Source organism: Sardina pilchardus, chromosome 9 (genome assembly GCF_963854185.1).
Source record: "Sardina pilchardus chromosome 9, fSarPil1.1, whole genome shotgun sequence".
Lineage (NCBI taxonomy): Eukaryota > Metazoa > Chordata > Actinopteri > Clupeiformes > Clupeidae > Sardina > Sardina pilchardus.
The window spans coordinates 26,630,484-26,641,144 of NC_085002.1; the positions used below are offsets into that span (position 1 = coordinate 26,630,484).

The 10,661-nt window shown below is 40.6% G+C and overlaps 1 protein-coding gene across 1 annotated transcript; it reads right to left on the reverse strand.

Annotated features, from left to right (window-relative positions):
- Window positions 1–9: 9 nt before the first annotated feature.
- cdh27 (cadherin 27) lies at window positions 10–8,412 on the reverse strand. The gene is made up of 18 exons (XM_062544456.1): window positions 8,251–8,412; window positions 6,799–6,915; window positions 6,285–6,434; window positions 6,041–6,185; window positions 5,689–5,852; window positions 5,005–5,133; window positions 4,344–4,526; window positions 3,672–3,985; window positions 3,363–3,505; window positions 3,025–3,246; window positions 2,567–2,788; window positions 2,183–2,304; window positions 1,945–2,025; window positions 1,761–1,841; window positions 1,636–1,671; window positions 1,381–1,551; window positions 1,185–1,271; window positions 10–1,089 (listed from the first exon to the last, which is right to left on the reverse strand). Exons 1-18 carry the CDS (start codon window positions 8,278–8,280, stop codon window positions 871–873), a joined length of 2,616 nt encoding a protein of 871 aa, XP_062400440.1. The 5' UTR covers window positions 8,281–8,412; the 3' UTR covers window positions 10–870.
- Between the last annotated feature and the right edge of the window lie 2,249 nt (window positions 8,413–10,661).

A 10,661-nucleotide genomic window follows, 5' to 3' on the forward strand; every position in this document is an offset into this window, starting at 1 on the left:
ATTGTGCAGTGCAACTCGAATCATGAAAATGAGTAGGCCTAAACTTAGGCAATCTGGGCTAAGACAACATACAATAGGCTATCTGCCTATAGGCTCATTGTGTCTGATAAATGTAGCCTAATGTTACTGGAAATGACTGTCCTCTGAGACATTTCCCAAATACGCCTATAGGCCTACCAGGAATCAGGATCTACCGCCGCATCTTCAGACCAAAAGGTACAACAGCAATGCAATCTATTATTGACTGTGTCTGTGTGAGACTTGTAGGGTAAGTAAAGGTTATTTATAGCCTACACAGCACATTTCCAGGCACAAAGGGCAACACCAACCATTTTACCCTCATACACTAAAAATACACACACACACACACACACACACACACACACACAATCCAAGAAATGACACTAAAACCTGAAGTTAGTTTAAGTTTGTGGGGTTTTAGGGATAAAACCCCAGTCCTGAGGGCACATATCAATTAGGCTACAAACATACATTACATTACATTTGGCTGCGCTTTTTAACCAAAGTGACTTACAACATGGTAAACATTTTAAGCTTTTTAAAGCAATTCTCACAACAATTCTAGGCAAATTTAAAAGATAGAGAGAGTGAAGAAAATAGAAAGCGGAAAAATATAGTAAATTAAATTTTAAAAAGGTATCCCTAGTCTAGTGCATCAATGAGTGCAATTGTCCGGAGAGGGAATTAGCCTATCCAATATGTTCAAGTTGTTCATATTAAGCAGGTTATTTGTTTAATGAGGTTTTATGTTCAATGTTGTGGGGTTTCTTGGAGGAGAGTGTCCTCTTAGTTTACCCACACTGATTGAGTAGGACCTTCAGTTCAGGAATGAAACATACAGTGGGAGTATTAATCCTCAAATGAACTGTTCTCTGGCAGAGGTTCACATATTGAAGCTAGTGTGGAAAAGATTGGGCCCAAATCCAACAGCTGGTCAGGGTCAAATCTGGGTTCTAGGATGGGAATGGGGTCCAGATCAGGAAGCGTCTCTGATTCATCCTCGTAAGCGTATTCGTGAGGCTCATAATCACACAGCTCCTCTTTGGGTGTCTGGATCGAGGACAATCTCTGCAGACCAAAAAAAAAACATGGCAGAATTTAGCTTCATGACACATCAGGGCAAGATTAATGTAGGGATTGACCGGGAGCTGCAGACAGCTAACCGTTTCAAGCAGAGACTTCAAGGCGGCTCGATCTCCAGTGATGAACGCTTCTAGTGTCATGCCTCTTCTCTGTGTTGTCATCATTTCCTGTCAAAACCATTGGAACTGCTTATGAGTCCATCCCTTGATACAAGTATTGAACAATGCAGTTTACTGAAATGTGGCAATAAAAAGTAGATTGCTAGCAAAGTGTTACCTTGTAGTATCCATTTTGATGTTGGTAGTATCCATTTTGATGTTGGTAGTATTCATTTTTATGTTGGTAGTATTCATTTTGATGTTGGTAGTTTACATTTTGACTTAGGTAGTATCCATTTTGGTGTTGAGAGTACTGTAGCTGGTCATTGTGCGTAAGGGCATCCACACTCTGATAGATTAAAGTTATTAGTCAAATGGAGAAGAGTGTTTGCATAGACAAGAAAACATTTAAATGTATATGAAGTGTGCATACATGATACAGGCTTCCAGCACCATAAAGACTCTTGACCTGCAAGAATCAAAAGAGATGGGTTGGGCAAAGAAAATTCTTAGAAAGGCTTGGCTGACTGTGATCATGCAAACAAAGGAAGCGCTTACCTGGTGATTTTTACTATATTCCCCAGTGTGTTGATATCTGTGTGTGGCGCCATAGATGTCAAAGGAACTCTTGTACAGAATCTGCAAGAGTTAAAAAATAATTACATTTCATTACATTTTGTTTCACAATGTTAAACAATTCATCCAGTATTGTCAGTGCATTCAAAGATCAAGATCTGCTGACCTGCTGGTTGTTACTGAAGTGCTGAATTGCACCCTTATCTTGTTTAAGTGTCTGATCCCTGAAATCCAGTTTGCTAGGGAGCTAACACATAGAACATCCATAAATAAACATCAGCAAAGAAAATGATTTAATTGTGTCAAAATTAACCAATGGTGTATCAACTAGCACCATGATGTCTGATGAAGTGTTCAATCGACATATAGGCTATTTTGTAAGCAAACTGCACTTCAAAGTTTACCTCACAGTCAATGCCTGGCATTTCAATGTTGGATGGTAGCAAGGAATCTCCAGGGCCATGTTGAACATCAAACACTGGTTTCTCAGTCCCACATGACATATAAAGAGCCATTAGCAAAATGCCTGTACAGAAAGACAAAACGGACCAGTACTTGAGGATTTGTTTTGTGGAGTACTCCTGGAGTCAAATCATTGTATTCATTGTGTTGATTAGTCCAGTGAAATACTCTGGAGGTTCACAATTCTGTTACTTTTATTTTTGTAACAGTTAAAAAGTAAAAGACAAGATGGTATCTGCCAGGGAACCAACAGGACATGCTATGCTGGACAGAACAAACTGACAGGAATTCTGGTTTAACAAGACCTGCTGTAAACATGGCTTTACCCAGGAGTAGGAACAGTGCCAGCAATATGATGCCAGCGGCTCCTCCTGCCGTGGTGTGGACGCTCGTCCTGCGTAGCAGGCAGTTGGTTGAGAGGGAGCAGTCACACACGGTGACTGAGATGTTCTGAATGGAGAACTGGCCCTGCTTGTCTGATATCTTCAGCATCAATGTGTGCTGACCAACAAACACTACACCCTCTTTCTTCAGACTTACAGACATGCCTAAAGTAAACAAAAGAACATGGTTCAGTGGAGTAAGTGTTTAAACACTGATATTTTCCCCCATACACATGCACTTGATTGCTGGTCATAGCATCCCATGAGCTCAAGGGTATTTGTGTAGATCATCCATAATTTACAAACATATTTATTAGCAGTTGTATATTACAGTCCATATAATAGAGCCAATAATAGCCATACTTTTAGTCATAATTAAAATTCCTGTTTGAATTCCTTACCATACGCAGGGTCAAGGGACCATCCCTTGTGGTCCTCAAGAAGTTTGAATGTGAATGGTCCTCCATACGGATCCCCATCCGAGTCATGGGCCGAGATCTCAGCCTCTGTGGTTCCCTCTGTGGCACATATGCCGATGGAGGTGGCATTCAGTACGGGTGAGTTGTCATTCTGGTCCTGCACGTTGATGTTAAGAGTGGCTGTACCAGTCATGGGTGGATCTCCTGTTTTTATCCAAACACAAGAAGAAACAACTGAGCACCTTTGACGTTACAGAGAGAGAAATGCCCATACTGTATAGGTAAGATACTCTGAAGTCTGTATACTGTCATGGTCTTACCATTATCCACTGCTAAGATTGTGACTGTGTAAATGTTGTTAACAACATGCAAGGACTCTCTGTCAGGTGTGTCTGCTAAGAATATCTGTCCATTTTGTGAATCAACTCTCACCCAGTTTGCTGGGTCATGTCCTATCCTGTACCTGTTCGTAGACAGAACAACATAGAAAAGCATGACTTATTAAGATGTAATAAATGCCAAGTTATGGACAATACATTTGACATTGGTAATGATCACTTATTATTTCCAAGTAATCTATCCCTTTTAATTTAATTTACACTCTTCAAAACTACATACAGAAAACATACTCAAAGTCACTTGTGAAGGTCGTGTCAGGATCAACCGCAGTGAATTGTTCAACTAGCTGCCCGATGCCTTCGTTTTCTGTGACCACAGCATCTTTTTCTGGAATGAGGAATATGGGTGGATCATTGACATCCTCCACCGTAACGGTGAACTCTTGGCGGGAGTAGGTGTTTGTCATTGATTGCGTTTCCAGACTGGTGTCCACTTTCCAGAGTCCAACCGTCGTCTTCTCTTCCACTGTGCAGGAAAAGTATTCTTCCTCATTCTTCACAGAAACAGCGATGGTCCTCTTTGCACCGCCTTCAAAGTCTAGAGGCTGCCACAACAGAGGAGAATCATCAATTGGTTTTTTGTCACATATTCTATTCTAGTCTTACAGTATTGCTTGAGTGACACCTGTAGCCAAAAGCCAATTCGAATGAATCCCATTCTGATTCTGAATGAGTCATTAAAAAACAAATAGATGTACTATGAGTTAACACTTCCTTGTGGTGCCTATAGTAAGCTAGTCAGCAATTATTTTTCTTGAACGTCAAACATAGCTCACTCATAGAAAAGATGTTTTGGAATGCTGTGTGACAGCATGTCTGCAGAGGTATGTCAACAGTTGTCAGAGAAAGACAGTGCTCTGACAAATAGCCCATGGAATGTCTATGTGGCGTGACAACACCAACCTTGAGTAGTGTCAGAATGCCATCGTTGGTTTCTGGGTTTGTGTCGACCCGGAAAAACTCACTCATCTCCCCTTGTAGCATGTATCTAACTCTCCACCCTGGACTGTCCTGGGTGTCTTTGTCAGTGACATGGATGTGAATAGGAGAGATCCCAATCTCTCCCTCTTTCACCAGGCCAGTTCCCTAAGGCAAAGAAAGGTTCATGGTAGCATCAGTTAATACAAATAATATAATGTCCGTAACACTGCTATTTGCTCCCATTTAATATTTAAAAAAAAAAAATGCCTGATTCTCTTTATTGAATTCAGCTACTCTTCATTTGTCCTGCACCTGCAAGGTGGGATGTGCACACAACTACTCTTTTTGAGAGTCAGTTAATACACATGGTAGAAAGTTTAATACAGCTCCTCCTTATTAAGCCAATAAAAATAAACATTTTATATACACACTGTAAATTGCACTGTGAAATGGCATATATACATTCAAATAGCAGTTAAAAATATTCATCTCAAACAGTTATGAGCAGTTAGTTATTGCCTATTATCATTCCAAGGTGTCAGTCATTGCTGCTCATTGTTGTATTGTGAATCCCATTACGCATGTAATTCAGTCATTAACATTGTTAGACACTATGAGGAAAAAGCAATGCCAAAACACTTACAGAGTGGCCGGTGATGACGGGCAGGTGATTATTGCCATCGGCAACATGGACTATGACCGTTGTAGAGCCAGACAGGCTCACAGGGCCGTGGTCTTTTGCCTCGACTGAAATGATGTATTCTGGTGCTACCTGAAAGAAGGCACCATCGTTAAGTGCACTGTGATTTAAACAAAGGTACAGTACAATAATTTCCCGCACATAAGCCGCATTGTGTATAAGCCGCAGGACAGTGTTTTATGCCAGTTAAAACAAACAAAACCATATTGATACCATATTAACTGTCCCCGTGTATTAACACCATAGCTAAGGAAATTATGCAAAATCAATGTATAAGCCGCGGCTAATAGTCGGGAAATTACGGTATATGATACAGATGAACAATGACATTGTATGGTTGGTTTATTACCAAAGAACATTAGCGGCCCCAGCCGGGGTGCAACTGGCTGGGGCACCTGCACTGCACCCCGGCGATCCGGGTTTGATTCTCGCCCTGTGATCCTTTCCGGATCCCACCCCAATTCTCTCTCCCACTCACTTCCTGTCTCTCTCTACTGTCATATGTGATTAAAGGTATAAAAGCCCCCCAGAAATATACTTTAAAAAAAAAGAACTCATCAACTTCATTTAGTTTGTAAATGTGTCTATAATATGACACTAAAGCCTGTTGAATTTAAAATAACTCACTTCATAGTCCAAGCATCCTTTAAACGATATTGCTCCATTTTCGTTCATGAAGAACTCAACATTTGGCGTATTTGGTTTTACAGCTGTGATTCTATAGTCAAAGGTTGAATTGACTGTGCCAGGTTCATCATCATCTCGTGCAAGCACAGTAATCACATAGGTTCCTTCAAGACATTAACATGCAGGTGACTGAAGCTGTATCATTTAAAACAACGTGACCAATAAAAATAGCATGCTGGATATTTAATGAATGCAATTATTGCCTTTGGTTTAGCTCAGTAAAACCAACAGCGTGTGCATAAAATATGAAAGCACTTAATTGAGTGACTTTCACTTGTATTCTCAGACTTACCCTGTGTTGCTGACTCTGATATCGTTGTCTCATAGACTTCCTTTTGAAAGCGAGGGGCGTGGTCGTTTATGTCCAGAACTTTAATCTCAACTCCAAGTTGGGTGTCGATTTTGTTGTTTGATGAATTCTTTGCTACAAATGATAACTTTAAAGGGGGAAAATATGATTTTTACACTTCATGAGCTTAATTTTGCCAGTGTAGAAACCGATAAACAACATGGACGTCTTTGTTTTCAAAGCCCACCTTCAGGAGTTTATACTGCTCGTAGTCGATTTTCCCATTAACCATCACCATGCCAGTCTCGGGGTCCATGGTCAGAAGGCCTACTGGATCTTGATCAACGCCGCTGCCTTGGAGATTAAATTCCACTCTGTATGTACGATCCACGTGAATCTGAGGAACCATGATCAATTTCATATTGATTTCATACATCACAGTAGGCCTACATCACCTTTTTTCCACAAGCCCACCCAAATGGCTTTGTCATACTACTGACTGATTTTGATCAGTGCCATGTCATTTTGCATCTTTATCTAAAGTATATAGCCTTATGGCAGACTCCTCCAGCTACAGGCAAACAAGCATGACTGAGTGGCCTTTTTTTTTTTTTAATGAAACCCACTTTCTATTAAACATACTGAGGTATACTTAAAATAACTTATTTTAAAGTGCTAATTATAGAAGCATATTTCAGCAAGTAACCTTAAATGAGATGCACTTCTGTGAGTAAAACTGACATGATTGATGTCCCACTCACCCGTCCCAGTGCATATGGGTATGGGCCTGGCTGCTCCTCCACGATACTAAAGGAGTCGATGATCCAGGCTCGCTTCTGCCTCCGGTGAGCGTCTGACCAGCTTAAACTCAACACCACCTATAAGGTCAAATTGCATAATTATATATGACAGCAATGACGAATGGAAAAGGACAACAGTTTTCGGCCACAGGGCGTTGCTCATTCACAGAATTTGGCATTTCGTAAGCATTTTCTGAAGATTTTGGAGACATGGCAGGCATCATTACATCTCTTTCAGTTTAGTTCCATGACATTATCATCTCTTCCTCATCAATTTAGCCTTTACTGGTGGTGGTGTCATTTCACCACCTAACAGAGTCCTTATGCAAATCCTGTACATGTAGGTCTGTGCAGGCGAGCAGTATAGTGAGTGTGAGGCCCCATACATTATCATCTCTTTCTCATCAATTTAGTCTTGACGCACATGTGTAAATCATTTTTAACAGGAGGGTATGTGTGTATGTACGTAAGTGCTGGTTTTGTGCATATGGGTGACATGGAAACAATGGAGTTGTGTTAATCTATTGTTTGTGTTAATCTATTGTTTGAAAATATTTAAAGGGGTGTGAAGATGAGGGTCACTTCTATTGTCTTTCAACGGTGTTTGTATGGTGGTGGTGGTGTCATTTCACCACCTAACAGAGTCCTTATATGCAAATCCTGTACATGTAGGTCTGTGCAGGCGAGCAGTATAGTGTGTGTGTGAGGCCCCATACACAGCTCAGGTGTCGGGGAGGAAAGCAGAACCACCTGTTTTTGGCCGCGATGGACAGGCTTGTTGACCCTGTTTACTGTGTCACGCCAGCAGACCGTGAATGAAGATTAAAAACCCGTAACCCTACTACTAGGCCTACGCGAAGGCAGAGGAAAGAGATAAGGATACGGATACGAGGAAACGGTTTGACCACAATAATGACAGGTATGAAAGATTGTGTAGATGGCTACTGTGTGGTATGTGTGTAGATCAGAAATAGGTCATCACAAATGTAAAAATGTGGTAGGGGTGTGTGTAGCCTACATCATATAACTGTGCACAAGTCTCAGCTACAGAGCAGCCTATTAAGGAAGGAAAATGTTTTTCTTAAAAATATAAAGGCCATATGGTAGCAACCACAACCAGAAAAAAACAGGATAGGTCCTCTTATATGTACTGTAATTTCCCGACTATTAACCAAAGTTTATACATTGGTTTTGTAAAATGTCTTCACACAGGAGCGGACTATATGCATTACTTTTCTTCATTCTTCTTTATGATTAAAGCGCAATCTGATTCTGATTCATTTGGATATCGGGCCCTGCTGTTTATGACGTGGGTGCAGTTAATACATGATTTTGTGTGGGGCTTTTATTATTATCGGCAGAAAACACAATGCAACGAACAGGCAGGAATGACTGTGAGGAATATTCACTTACCAGGATCAGAACAGGAGTAATTCCATGCATGGTGATCTCAGAGCTGGTCCCCTTTAACCTGGTCTTCCTTCCTTCCTTTCAATGCTTCTACCAGAATGTACTTAATGACAGACCTCTACAGATATATATATATTCACACACACACACACACACACACTCACACGCCCGCTCGTTGAAGATCTAGCCACTGCGCATTTGAGAGGGGAGGGTGACTCGTGGGAATGCAGCTAGGGGGAGTGGACAATATGAGACCAGACTGATTTGCATACAACACACACACAACAGGAATGTCTTGGTTAATGTCCTCAGACCTCACTTGAGAAATGTCAATTGTTTAATGGTACTTTTACAATTTACATTTTACAATTTAGGCTGAGAGCATCTTTAGACTTACCTGTACACCTATGTGTGTGTGTGTGTGTGTGTGTGTGTGTGTGTGTGTGTGTGTGTGTGTGTTTGTGTGTGTGTGTGTGTGTGTGTGTGTGTGTGTGTGTGTGTATAACATATTTGTCTGTAAACTATCTTTAAATTGATAGGACGTTGGTGCATTGGTGTAGTAGGCTACACCAATGTCAGATTATTCTCTTTCACAGTTATTCTCTTTCTTTCTAATTCTCATTTCTGTGGAAGTGGACAGACTGGTACTCAGTCACAATCACAAAGGAGAATGTTCCTAAGAAGTTTCAGGCCACTGTGTGTCTTTGATAGATCACATAGTATAAATAGTTTCTTTACAATTGCTTTTGAGACCAGGCTTTGCCAATATTTTCTATGCCACCGGACCATAGCCAATTTATTATGATGCTGAAGATTAATGTTGTTTTAATGTCTAAAACCTAAATCTTTTTAGGCATGGGCAGCCCACATTCATGTTGATACCGTCTGACGCAAGTTTCAGCGCCATTGTGTGTCTTTGATCTTCATTTTCACCCTAATCTTTGGAAGGCTAACAGTCACATAGATTAAATAGTTTCTTTACAATTTGAGACCAAGCTTGGGCAATATTTTCTTCTGGACCATAGACAATTTCTATGATGCTGAAGAAGATTGATGTGAACGCATTGTTCAAGAAAGTGGTTCTAATCCTTTAATTAGCCAGAGGTGTGTTTTGGGCGTAACATCCTTAAGTTTAAACCAACGTGAGCGACATCTTTCATTCCCTTTAACAACAAGCAGTGTGACTTCAAACCGCATCAGTATTTTGATGGGCACCAGCGCAGGAATCTGCATGCACTGTATGGAACAGGTATTCCAACAAACCATGCTTTACGAAATTTGTAACTGTAAAAATGATCTGTGGAAGTAATTGTCAATATTACAAATATACCCTTAAATCTATATTCTACGGGTATAAATTGTTCTTACAGCTACACATCATCCTACAATTATTTTACAGTTACAAAAATACTGAACAGTTACAAATCAATATTCTACTCTCAAAAAGCTGTCAGCACTCAGAAATAGCACCCACCCTTACACCAAATAAAGTGAATCAACCTGTTCTACTCATCTACCTCATGTCATGTGCACTTCAATCTCACAGTTGCAATATTGCTATTAATACATTATCATTGCGCTGAACTGCCTTGCACTATATTTATATTTAATCTTAAAACTCAGTCATATTGATACTGCACATATTCCCACCCTCTCCTGCGTCTTGCCTGTGCCTGTTGGGGTGTCCATGACCATGGCAACCTGGACAGGGACAACAAGGCCGCACTCCTCCTTCTGGACATCGTGTTACTCTATCCCACCCATCTACTGTATTTATTTGTAAATGTACATACTATATATATATATATTCATTTATAGCTTACTGCCCTTAATCTATTTTTTACTGTTTTTTATGTTATTGTTGAGTGTTAGGCCTACTTGAGAGCAAAGATTAACCGGAGTCAAATTCCTTGTTTGTTTATATACTGTATGTAAGGGATAATCAACAACGCGCCGTGCGTTTATAGGAAAATAATGCACGTTCGAAGTGGTAATAAGGTCCCGACACCGCAGGACCTTCGATAAGTGCATTATTTTCCTATAAACGCACGGCGCGGAGTTGATTATCTTTGAAGCAGTGGTATGCATATACAGTATATATATATATATATTGTGCGTGTGCGTGTGTGCATGTGTGTGTACTAAACCTTCTAGTTACTGTCGTTCAATTACAAATCTATTCTGCCATTACAAATCTCTGCTGCTCGCACAATGGGCTTGGCCATTAGTTCCAGTGAAAGAAACTCTAAAATGTGGATGAACTTGACTGGCCTGCTGGGTGGACCCACGTCATATTGATTAAGAATCGGATGCCAAAGCCCTAGGAGACTGGGGAGACTGGGGAGACTGGGGAGGGAGGGAGGGAGGGAGAGAGAGAGAGAGAGAGAGAGAGAAATACATAACATCTTCTAGAC